Genomic DNA, 13,835 nt, shown 5'->3' with positions numbered 1-13,835 from the left:
TGAATGTGGCATAATGTGAACTCCACACCACAGTCTGATGTGAAGCTTTTATAGCTGAGTAACAGAGGAAGTCAGCGTGTTTGCATATAACTGCATAAAGCATTCAAAAGGATGAAGTTTACATAGAAACTCTCATGGACAACATGAAAATGCGCTTGGGAAATTTACATATTTATTTTGGTTAAATATCAGATTGTTCTATTAATGTTATGTTAGATTGCTGTTTTGCAAACACTTGTTAAAACATTAATGAAATGGAGCAATCACCATATTTATATTTATCTATTTTGAGTTATTTCAATATTGTCCTTGACAAATGTTTGACTACTTTCTCCTAATGATCATTTTGATTGTTTTTTGTTTATATTTGCTTTTAATTTGCCTTTTTTATTCATTTTATTTTCCTTCACTGTGCAGCCAGTATCCCTATATCTATTTTTTCACCTATAATGTGTCTTGAATACAATATTGATGTCTGTGGATCTTTGCTGTAGGGGTGAAAACCGTAAAAACACCATCAAACATAATGTATTTATCTTTTCAGTATTAATATTGATGTCTTCTTTTTAGAGACAACAAAGTATATGGTGGTGGTGGTGTTGGTGGTGGGGGGGGTTGACACAGACTGCCTCTCCCTTTAAAAGTGGTCTGAGGGCGCCTCCTCTGGTGAATTTAACGATTGGGGCTCTGAGGAGTTTATGTACAGAGCTGCTGATTGTTTGTGTTACTGTGGGTCTCTGGCACAGTAATACACAGCAGTGTCTTCAGGCTGCACATTCTGTCCAGTTAAAGTCACTGTTTTACTGGAAGAGTCTGTGGAAATGCTGAACTTGGTTTTGAGTGAATCTTTGTATGCTGATGTGCATCCATCACATGCGCTTCCAATCCACTCCAGCCCTTTTCCTGCAGGCTGTCTGATCCAAGCTGTTGGGGAGCTGCTGAGAGAATAAGAAACCTGACAGGTGATGGTCAGGTGTTCCCCTGGCTGTGCAATCATGGAGGCTGGCTGTGTCAATGTTTCAGAATTTACACCTGTTAACAGAAAAGTATATTTCATAATAAATGATCAAATTGCGCTGAGAAAACTAAACTAGTGATTGTGAGAAATCCAGACTCACTTGAACCAGCTAACAGCAGCAGCAGAGCTACAGAAAACATGATTTAGGTTGAGACTGATATTCTGGTATCTCCATGCAAAGAAAATGTGCAGAGCTTTATGGCTGAGCAGCAAGGAAGCCAAGTTTGCATAAAATCAAACATACAAAGCATGTTTGTTGACCTAACTCTGACTCATTAAAGAGGCTGTTGACCATCATTGTATGTTTATGTTATTAAACAAATAAGATGTATTTATATCCTTATTTGTGCACCAGAAGTGATTCACTTTGTTTCAGATATTAAAGACTGTTACTACAGAAGCTTTAAACAGTGACATTCATACATTGCTTTACTTACTTATTTATTTTCTGTATCATCATGGAAATACACTTAAACATGTTTGCAGACATACCCTGTTTACAGATGTCAGACACACAGAAACAAAGAGCTTACAGAGAAAAATAGCTGCTCAGAAAATGTAATATATTTACTTAGGTCTCTTTTACATGTATGTATGCACTAATCTTAATGGTTGAAAAGCTTTTTAAAAAAATGATGAATCTTTGTGGCAGTAAGTGCACTCACAAAATGGTTTATTTAATTTTATTGTGATCATAAATAAACAACTTTCCCCATTTTTGTGCATCAATAACATTTTATGTAAAAAAAATCCATGTGTACCTTTGACTTTTTCCAACTGGCAAACAAAGACACATTTCTTTTTGTTGGAAAACAAAATGCACTTAGATATAAAGACGCAACAAGTTGTGTCATGTTACTTTTTTTTCATTAGATGCAATTATAAAATTTACATAAATATTTTCAGAGTGAAGAAAGTTGCTGTGTTTGTACTTATCTCTGTTTTTTATATGATGAAACCTCTTTAATATCCTTATGGGTCTGAAAACTTGTTTTTTGGTTGGTTTACAGATGTTTGGTGTTTGTTTGGTGTCTGGCACAGTAATACACAGCAGTGTATTTTGTACATAAAGAGTTACTGTATTGCTGGAAGAGTGTAAGCTGATACTGAACTTTTTCTTTAATGGATCTTTGTATGTGGTCCATCCAACACCTGCACTTCCAATCCACTCCAGTTCTTTCCCTGCAAGCTGTCTGATCCAAGCTGTCCAGTAGGTGCTAACAGAATAAGTGACCTGACAGTTGATGGTCAGATGTTAACAAAGCTCTGGAGTCTCAGAGGCTGACTGTGTCAGCTGTTCACACTTTACACCCGTAAACAGAAAAGCATATTTCATAGAAATAAACCGTCAAAGTTCTGCTGTTAAAAAAAGAGGGCTGGTTATGAAAGCTTTGTTGGGGTCATATTAAGGCAACATAGAACAAAAAAACAAAAACTATCCATAAACATGGGTGATCCAGTATTTGTCTTTGTGTGTGTTTATCTGAATGAGTCCATGAGCCTCTCTCAGCTGACCTGTTCTGCAATACATATGAAGAGATTGAAGACATCAGTACTCCACCTCTTCATCAAAGAAATACTGTCTCGATTCACTCACACTTAGCATACATTCATTTTCAGATACAATTTGCATGTGTTATTTTTCAGTCTTAAAGCACTAAAAATGTAGTATACCATCATCTAAACAAATCTCATGTAGCAATTACACCAGGTGGTGACATTTAACTGCTAACGAGCCAGACACTCACTTAATAGAAAATTCAGATTAGAATAAAGGTGTGAAAGAGTGTTAGAAAGACAAAAAATAGATCAATAAATAAATTATAATGTTGCTTTTTAACTGATGTTTTTTTTTTTTTTTTTTTTTTTTTTTTTTTAATTTGTTCATTTCAGGCACAACAAATACATATATTGAACATAAAGTGCACAAAAACAAAATAACAAACAAACAAAATGTACCTGAAAAGGAGTGGGATGAAGAAAACTTATTAAATCCCACCCCTATGTTCATTCATCAACAAAAAACAATAAGCTTCCCGCAGCTACGCCCATCGTTGCAAACCAAACAACCAAAACCAAGCAAAACAAATAGAACCTTCATAACTGAATACAGAATATATTAATTATAAATTGCGTTACCACAGGTAACAGGCAATAATAATTACAAGTAACAAACACACATACATATACATACATACATACATACATATGTATCTACACACACATGTACATATATATACATACATACACACACTTTTTTTTTTTTTCCCTTAGAATCCATACCAACAATGGTAAGAGAACAGACATTTCAGAGTACACTAAAACCATCATTGATTATACTGTGACCAGACCGACTGTTTGTAGAGGAATTTAAATCTATGAATATTTTTGCATTGTTTCAGTTGTAAACTCAGACTGTTCCAGATTAGAATAAAGGTGTGAAAGAATGTTAGAAAGACAAAAAATAGATCAATAAATAAATTATAATGTTGCTTTTTAACTGATGTTTACACAAGAAACTGTTTTAGAAGCTGTTGTTCAAGCGTGTCATACTGTGCATACCATTTTGGATATATATACATACATACATACATATATATATATATATATATATATATATATATATATATATATATATTTATATTTATATATATATATATATATATATATATATATATATATATATATATATATATATATATATAAATTATGGAATGCCGTTTAGGAAAATATTATATATATATTACAATCAAAGTCTGAATATATAGAATGAAACTTGAATATATAGAATGATCTTCTGAATATATAGAATGAAACTTGAATATATAGAATGATCTTCTAAATATATAGAATGAAACTTGATGTCAAGGAGGCGCTTGCGCCATCTAGTGTTTTCCTTGTTTGTACCTGCGAGGAATGGCACTATGAGCCAGTCTGCACGGAATCTTGTGGCTCAAATTCTAAGTAATGAGGAGCTAATAAACACCCTGGCAAATGCATGTTCTGGCCAACCTAATATTAGTACCAGTGTACCGCATCGTACTACTGATGAAGAAATTTATTCACTTTTTCATCGTGGAAGACCAAATGCAGTGAACCTCTCCGGTCAGATAGCCCCTGGTTATCCAGCTAACGTTATGGAGAACGTGCCTTCCACATCACAGGAGTGCCCCACAACGGGTCCCATCTACAATCTTAGACCTTTCACTCAAAAGGGCCCAAGGCAGAAGAGGTAAGAACAGAACTAAATGTACTGAAATTACTAGTGGAAGGTTAGTAATTGCCCGTAGGTTTCAATTGCTCGACGAAGCTAAGTAAACAAAAATATCACAAAAAAACAAAACAAAAAAACTGTGCGATAGACTGACAAGCGTGTGGATGTGGAGACTAAACTGTGCACAACAGTTAATTTGTTTACAGTTTTTCTCGATTGGTTTGGCTCATTTCTTGAAACCGAGATGACATTCTCAAAACCATAAGGTCATTTGGCCAAACAGTCTTACAGTGCTGCCCAACATTATAGCTCACTAGCAAAATCAAATATCTTTCCCCAAACTCTTCGTCCATGCTTCAAAAGCAGATTCCTTTCCCATATAAAAGGTCAGTACAGTCAAAATAGCACAGATCCTTCTCAATTGCCTTGGCACATGTGCATTCATTTAGTGCTTTTGTCAGAATAACCTGGATGGTTTAGCACAACACCATGGATCCCCTGCAAAAGCTCATATCTCTCCCAAAAGAGTTTATCCATGTGTCAAAACTAAATATCCTTCCCATATAAATAGTCAATGCCCCCAAAATGCATTATACCTTTGGCATTGTTTAAGCACTGCAAGTCAAAATGCTTAGACGTTTTGTCACTGAGGCACAGGTCTAGCAACAGAATACCACTATGAATAAAACCAAAAGATTTTATAGTAAAATCAGCCTCCAATACACCACTCATACTCAAGGAAACTGTAAACATTTTTATTCGTACAAAGAAATGTTAACATTAGAGAACATACTGTGAAAAGAAAACATATACAGGATTCTGTAAATGTGAACAATATAAATATAAATATAAACACAAACAAAAAACAAAAAAAACAAAAAAACCTCTAGCCTACCATACTGTAAATAAAGTTTCAGAACTATAGTACAGTAATATTTTCAGTGGTCGCCATTGTCACCCTCTCTTTCCTGGCCACCATCCTCATCCTCCTGGCCATCGACGCGCTGCTCTCTGTCAGGCCATAAATTCTCATCCACATCGCAACGGATATTTTCTCGTGCGCTGCAGCGAGGGAAGAAACGGCGTGAATGTCTCAACCATCCCCTACATTGATCCCCTGTGATGTCCTCACATGCAGCATCCATTGCATGCAGCAGGGCCCTCTGGTCTTGAGCCTGATGCTCATACACCCTCCACCTCCAAGCTGAAAAAAACTCCTCAATTGGATTTAGGAAAGGAGAGTAAGGTGGAAGAAACTCCATTAGCATCCGGGGATGGGTGGTGAACCAGGTTCTGATGCGTGGGCCGCGGTGGAAGTTCACATTATCCCACACAATGACATAATGTGGTAGCTGAGGTCCTTCTACACCTCTCTCATTTTCTGGGATCAGATCAGTATAAAGGTGGTCCAAAAAATTGAGGAGCTTTTGTGTATTGTAGGGCCCTAAACTGGGAATGTGTGTGGCCACACCTCTTTCTGATATAGCGGCACACATTGTTATATTTGCTCCTCGCTGGCCTGGGACATCCACAGTGGCTCGGTGGCCAATGATGTTACGGCCACGCCTTCGACCTTTGGCCAGGTTGAAGCCAGCTTCATCAACGAACACTAGGATGTGAGGGGTTTCGTTGCCTTCTAATGCCATTATTCTCTACAATAGAATAGACATAAATCTAATCAGTCAAGTAGAGACAGATACTGCAGGGAGGATCTAAAGTACTGTACAAACAGGGAGTGGAAAACTGAAGACAATTTCTAGGCAAAATGCTCTAGTCACACAAAGCTGGATTCTGAAGGTGAAAAGGATAACGCAAAACAAAAAAACAGTGGTAACCATGTCTTACTGTAATAGTGTTACAATGATAGACAACCAGTAGTTGACTTACATGCACATACTGGTACCGCAGCCCTTTCACTCTGTCAGAGTTTCTCTCAAATGGTACCCTGTAAATCTGTTTCATGGTCATCTGATGTTTCTTCAATACCCGGTCTATTGTGGAGATGCTGATAGAGTTTATATTTTGGAACATTACATTGTCTAGCAGGATTGCATTACGAATCTGTCTCAGTGTGATGGCATTATTTGCAATGACCATGTTGCATATTTCTCGTTCTTGTTGTTCATTTAGAAGTTTTCTTCTGTCACCCACTTGAGGCTGTCGTCCAAGACATACAAGTCAAAGGTCAACACTGTAAATTTGTTACAAAATGAGTTACCAATGTAATTGTACTGCTGTCTTATGGTACTAGAAGTGTGATGCACTGCACAGTGACTGGAATACTATTCACAGTATTTTCTCCATTTTTTTGTCTTTGTCATTTTTATAGTATCATATAACATCACATGACGATATTACAGTACTCTAGGCCTACACACACACCAACACTGAATAGTTCACTAGCATAGTTCTGTACCTGTTTTCCCTGCGAAAGGTTTGGATGATGGAGGAGACTGTAGACCGAGGCACATTAGGCTGCACTCGGCGACCTGCCTCTGCCATTGTGAGGCGATGGTTTATAACGGGTCAATAAGGGTGGCCCGGATTTCATCTGGGACATCATGGTGCCTCCGTGCTCCTCGGCCTCTTCCCCCTATTCCTCCACGCATTCTCACTCCTCCTCTTCCTCTTCTTCTTCCTCCTCTTCCTCGAGCAGGAAGTTGCTGTTGTACTTGGCGAGGTGCTTCCATGTTCACACTGCAAATGAAACTGGCCCCGGGCCAAGCTCTGTCTATATACTTTTGGCAGCAGTCATAATCATAGACAACACCTGTCAGGTATCTGAACAACCTGTTTGATTGGTCATCTGAGATGTGGGAAACTGCTCCTTCGTTAGTTCTAATTACACCTGATTGATTGTCAAGTACTGTCATAACTTTATCAAATGTTCCAAGATATTCTTTCATGGTATTATATCTTTGACTAATTTTGACAGTTGAACAGACAATTGTGCATATGATGACTTACACAATGAAACCATGCTGATATGTTTTGGAGTGAGTGACCATTTCACTGAAAAATCAACTAATCAGTTTAGATCGGCAAGATCTATTTATTTGGAAAATGTGCTAAATGTGGGCTCATTGTGCTAACTGTAGCTACTTGTACATAATCATTTGAAAAGAAGCACAGAGTCACTTGAGACATGTACTAAAGCATTTGCAATTTGATTAAACCAATGAAAAATGACATTCTGTTGTGAACAATTGCAAGGTGGTTTGGAGATTTGTCCATGTTATTTTGAGAATGTCATCTCGGTTTCAGGAAATGAGCCAAACCAATCGAGAAAAACTGTAATGGAGCAAAAGTTTGCATAGATCTCCCTCTATAGGAGCAATTTGGTATTCAAAAACTCAGTTATACAGCTTCTAAGTATTTTATGATGTGATACAATATCATGAGTATTTTTGCCTTAATACTTAAGCTTATAAACACCATGAGAATCTCATTCTCAACTGACCAGATTATTTACAGAGGGATGGTTTGTGAATGCTGCAGGATTGATGCGATGATGATCTACATTTCTCATTGATCTGCATGTAGTGCAGGAGGAATCAGCAGTATATTTTTGATGATACATTTCTGTGGATAACTATTATCCAGAGTTAGACCTTAAAGTGTTTGTAAGATATAATATAGTATGCAAAATGGATAAAATATATGTTTTACTTTATTGGGAGTGAAAAAATATTCTATAAAGTGAATTTTAAATTTTATATGCGTGTATCTAATGAAACCATCAGGATTTTGTACAGCTGCTTAGCCACTTCTGTCACTGTGGGTCTCGAGCACAATAATAAACAGCAGAATCTTCAGTCTTCAGGCTGTTCATCTGCAGATACAGCTGCTGTCTGCTGTTGTCTCTGGAGACAGTAAACCTGCCTTGTACTGACTGAGAGTAGTATTTGGTACTACCACCAGTGTCAGCAGCAATCCATTCCAGCCCTTTTCCAGGAGCCTGTCTGATCCAGTGCATCCAGTAGCTGCTGAGTGTGAATCCAGAGGTTGTACAGGTCAATCTGTGAGACTGACCAGGTTGTTTAACTGCTGGTTCAGATTCTGTCAGAGTCTGACCATTAACACCTGCCCCAGTAAAGAGAAAGGCAATGACAAATGCACAACTTAAGCATGAACCAAAATATAATTTTATATTACCATCAACAAAGCTTTTCACCTGCCAAGCAGAGAGTTAAAAACAGCAGTCCTGTCCAACAGTCCATCATGTCAGGCTGTGAGTCCACTGTTCTCTGTCATCATCTCTGCAGTCAGACATAAAGATAAGATAAGATAAGATAAGATGACCTTTATTAGTCCCACACGTGGGAAATTTGTTTTGTCACAGCAGGAAGTGGACAGTGCAAAAGTTATGAAGGACAATTAGAATAAAATAAAATAAGAATAAATACAGTACACAACTGTACAGAATAGAATAAAAATAGAATACTATATACAGTAGAATAAAATAGAATAAAATATACAATAGGATAAAAATAGAATACAAATGCTATATACAACAGAGTGAAAAATACAACGGTGCCAGAAAGATAGAAGAGATAGAAGCTATCAGTGCTTTGCATTGACTCCGCCTCCTCATGAAGGGCAGCTTTTCCCTGATGAATTAAAGACGAGAATCACAACAACCTAAACCTATTCACCTTAACAAGAAAGAAGAAAGAACATTTAGTGCCAATGGTCGGTGGAGGCAATAAGCCTTTTTTAACACTAAAAATCTTCTGGGTTTACTAAAACGATGTGGTGTATGTTTTGTGACTAAAAATTTTGTACAGCTAATTTTTGCAGATGGCCTTTTTGTATTTGTATCTGCAAGAGTTCCCCCCTAAGGAGAAGAATAGAACATGAAAGAAATTAGTTAAATATTTAATTTACTATTACTACACACAATTTATTGCAAATTGTGCTAAATCCAGCACTGAAAAACACATATCTTATACACATATTTATGATAGCTGCTTCCAGAATTGTTTATGTATTTGGAAAGAGAGGGTGAAATGAATGAATGTTTAATTGACACATTCATTGTGACATTCTGCATAGATGTTAGTGCAAGGCCAAAATTTTGGCTTTGTCTTAAAGCTCTTTACACAGTTTGTTCATGATCTGACAGTAAATAATGTCAGGGAATGAGAGACCGGGGGGGGGGGACACAGCTGGGAGAAATCAGAGCTGAAGAGACAAGGGGAAGCAAAACCAGACACACTCCACACAAAACAGGCACTATCAAAGTAGAACAGGAAATACAACAAGCACGCACAGACACTAGCTTAACACTAAGACATCAGACATGGCAACAGGTAGGGAACACAGAGATATGGGACCAGGGCAGGCACAGACACACAGAACAGAACAGAGCTCAAAAAAATACAAACCTGATGTCAGATGACATGACTGTTACTGACGGTGTGTTTATAAAGAAGAAAGAGTTTGCATAGAACTCCCTCTGCAGGTTTGAACTGGAACATGAAAAAAATATGGTTTAACGTCTGCTGCTGTTACAATATTTTTAGAGAGAAAGACATGTAGACAGAATACTGTAGTACACTAATGTAAACTGTGAACTTGGGGACAGACTTTGCTTTAAAGTTCTGAAAAAAAACTGACCAGAGACAAAAAAATCTTAATACTTAAATCATCATTTATTTGATAAGGGAAGGCCCCATGACTGAAAGGGGCCCTAGAAAATGGTAGAAGAGTCATTTAGTCTTTTTTTTTAACCTCTCATCATCATAAAAAAAAAATTAAAAAAAATGTTTGCTTCACAACTTACGTATCATTGTTTTTGTAAGCAATAGTTTTGTTTATGGTCAGCCTCTGTCTGTCACCCCCCACCCCTCAAGATATGGTTTGGCTCCAGTTGCCAGGATTGCAGCTCACACTGAGTCAGAGCGGAACCACAGTAGGACAAGTAAAAGTAACGTTTGGGTTCCAAAAAAAGAAATGAGAAGTTGGTTATAATTTGTTTCAAAACTGATTTATTGAAGTTATTTTTGCAAACACTTAATCTTATAAATAAACATATTTAAGCTGGAAAAAAAAGTTTTACATCATGTATGGATGAGAATTTAAATTTATTTTCAGCCACAAAGTTAATATATATTTTATTTGTATGTGCATTTCGTGTAAGGTTCAAATTGTGTTCTGGAAAATCTATTATATGCAGCATATTGATCCATGTCTGCACAGTGCTAAATTTCTAGGGTTGGCATAGTTTGAGGCATTGAGGTGGTGGAGTCCAAAGTGACTTTTTTTTTTTTTTTTGCTGTGCACCAAATCCTGGATGTTATTATTTATACTTTAAACATATTTATAGTAATTTATTTATAATTATTGCTTGTTATTTTTTTCAAACAGGGTTTATTAACATCATGCAAAAGTAGAAAATAAAAATATGTCATATCTTTGTTGAGGGGTTGAAGTCTGAGTCAGGTTTTTAAAAGTAGGTGTTAAATAAAATACATTTAAATACTTTAAAAAAACATCTCTGTACAGCAGTAACTTACTACAATATACTACACTTGTGGTTGGGTTTTGATGGTTGGGAGTATTTGTTCAAGATCTTGTTGGTTTGTATCACTCTGCTTCCTCCCCACTGATCAAAAATCCAGTACATTGGTTTTCCTTCACACTGTCTGAAGTGTGAAGGATGGCTGTAGCTCAGGTGGTAGAGCAGGTCATCCACTGATCGGAAGGTTGGTGGTTCGATTCCTGGCTTCCCCTAGTCTACATGCCAAATATCCTTGGGCAAGATACTAACCCCAAATTGCTCTCCGATGCATCCATCGGAGTATGAATGTGTGTGAATGTTAGCTATGAAGCACTTAAAAAGATGTGCTTGTGCGAATGGGTGTGAATGGGTGAATGCACAAGTTGTGTAAAGCGCTTTGAGTGCTCAGATGAGTAGAAAAGCGCTATATAAGAACCAGTCCATTTACCATTTACCATCCAACCTGTTCCATAGCCATCAGTCAATGAATACCCAGAGACTCGACAGGTGATGGTCAAAGACTCTCCAGGCTGCACAGCCATTGCGTCTGGCTGAATGAGATCAACACTGTACACACCCGTGGAAACAGAAATTAACAGTGTATACTATTGAGAGTAGTCCTCTCAATAGTGTGAATGTATTTATTTGTCTATCTGAATAATTTCTCACAGGCTGCAAAAAGCAGTGTCAGAGCTGCAGAGAACATGGCTGATCCTGAAGCTGAACTGATGTGAGCTCTTCTGTTGTCTCACACATGCAGCTTCACATTTTTCACTTCCTTATGAGTGATGTTTATTTGCATATAGTTAAATTACAACTACATTTAAATCACTTAATTAAAAAAAAGATAATTTTTCATCTTTACAAGTTTGTCAATTCAAATAAAAATTCCTGGTATCTTTATTGTTATTATGTATTCCAATTTCCCATTAAACATTTACATTTACAGTTGTTTGTTTATTTCATAAACAAAAATCTACACTTTTCATTAGTACAACTTGCAGCTTTTTTCCCGATCACACTCCTACATTATTACTTAAAGATGTTTTTACTTTCCTTTCTCAGCTTTCAATCAAGTAAACATCTAATTTGTACTGATATGTTGAAACTAACTGGGTGTTTTTTTTGACAGCAAAATAAAATAACTGAAATAACCACACAGCCAGGGATGAGAAGCCTGAACCACCTCAGCTAGCTCCTTTTAATGTGAACGGGTAGCAGCTCTACTTTGAGCTCCTCCCAAATGACCAAGCTCCTCACTCTGAGTACAAAATCCCTTCAGTGAAACTTATTTCCACCACTTGCTTCTTGATCTTATTCTAGTTCATACACAGAGCTGGTGGCCATAGAGTCCCAGCAGCTCATAACAGCCTGACTAAGGGATGGTTCAGGTAGCTTAAGCTTCTGTTGTCTTCTTGAAACTAAACATACTATTCTTCTGGGATGAGCAGAAGGGAACAGATTGAAATATGATGTAATCTGACTTCATTTATTAAAACTTTATTGTAGACTGAACCAGGATTTTAATAAATTTTGGATTATGCTCATTTCAGCTTTCTCCTGTTAAAATTAGGTTGAACGATTTTCAGCTTGCTTGCCTGTTCAATCTAAAGTCATGGGTAAATGTATGGATGTGTACAATGTCACCTTATCAATAATACTTTATCAGCAAATAACTGGTTTTAATAATGGATATATTGTCATCACTTTACAATAAAATAACAAATATGGATAAATAAAAACTCTTTTTCATCTGCAGAGAAAAAGTAGAAGTCACAGGATCACATTGTTACTTGATATTAGTAGTTAGTTAGATATTAGTTCTTATGGTTACATAAGTAAACAACAGGTGTACTTTCTGCTGGAGTCTTCTTCAGTCGTGATTAGGGATGGGTATCGAAGGTTCCCACTGTTTCAATTCCTTGGAATTGTTTGCCATTTTTGCAAACGATTCCCTTATCGATTCCAGTCGCCCCGAATGACATTGCCACGTTGCGGAGCGTCATTTACTTGGCAGGAAACACGGTGCCCAAGCGGCTCAAACGCTCAAAAGTTTGGTTATACTTTACGAGAACGGATGGCAACTTGCAATACTTGCAAAGTAGATATTTCATTTAAGGGAGAAAACACTACGAATATGCAAAAGCATTTGCTCACAAAAAACAAGATAACCTTAAATGAATGTCGTGTTTTTAATTCCGCTCCGGACTCGTGAATCTCAACCCAGCAGCAGCGGTAACGTTTGCACGTCCTCTCCCGTTAATGCGGCAGGTAAATAATCAACTAACAGCGCATATTATGTTAGCGCGATCTGCCTTATTGCAAAACCTGCCATTACTGTGCGCTGCATTTAGGTGACCATGATGAGAGAGACAGACAGAGTCTGGCTGGCTCAAATGCTGGCATTTCTCGCTGCAGTCTACCGGTAGCGTCTCCTTTCAGGCCAGGATAGACAAATGTCACCGAGCAGTGACTAAGTTTGTGGTCAAAGACTTGCACCCATTTGCCACAGCAGATGCCCCCGATTTTCGGTAAGTGAATGTGTTTAATTGTAGGCAGGGACATTACTGGATATTCTTGTGTAATTGCTACAGAATAATTTATGTTATACTTTGTTATTGCTACAGAAGAATATTTATTTTATTATTTTACATTTACAATTTTTTTTCCTGGGGACACTGTGACACCCCATTGAAGAGCCATAGGCTGTGGATCTCTTAAGATCTCACTGTTGGGTTTGTAAGGCCATGTTACTCCTAAATTTCTATCTTGTTCAAAGAGAAGATATAAAACAAAGTTCTAAGCTAATCGACCTTAGTGTTCTCCTTTTTTAAAAATAAGAATCGATAAGAGAATCGATAAAGAATCAAATCGTTAAACAGAATCGAAAATGGAATCGGAATCGTGAAAATCTTATCAATACCCATCCCTAGTCATGATAACACGATTTTGAAAAGAACTGCCATAGGTAGCAGAGTTTCTTCCTGTTTTCATCCACCCAATCCACTCCAGAGCTCCCCCTGGTCTCTGTCGAATCCAGCCAGTATTGTAACCTGTCAGTCTATAACCAGATAGGATACATGACATCTTCACTCTCTCTC

The 13,835-nt window shown here is 37.2% G+C and overlaps 1 gene segment (V, D, J or C); it reads right to left on the bottom strand.

Moving 5' to 3' along the window:
* Positions 1–8,004: 8,004 nt before the first annotated feature.
* On the bottom strand, positions 8,005–11,276 carry LOC134626690 (immunoglobulin heavy variable 3-30-3-like). The segment is given in 2 exon segments: positions 8,005–8,315; positions 11,198–11,276. Coding segments are annotated over 2 exon segments (390 nt in total).
* Between the last annotated feature and the right edge of the window lie 2,559 nt (positions 11,277–13,835).

This window comes from Pelmatolapia mariae, linkage group LG4 (genome assembly GCF_036321145.2).
Source record: "Pelmatolapia mariae isolate MD_Pm_ZW linkage group LG4, Pm_UMD_F_2, whole genome shotgun sequence".
In the NCBI taxonomy this organism is placed as follows: domain Eukaryota; kingdom Metazoa; phylum Chordata; class Actinopteri; order Cichliformes; family Cichlidae; genus Pelmatolapia; species Pelmatolapia mariae.
This window is presented reverse-complemented; position numbering and strand designations above follow the sequence as displayed.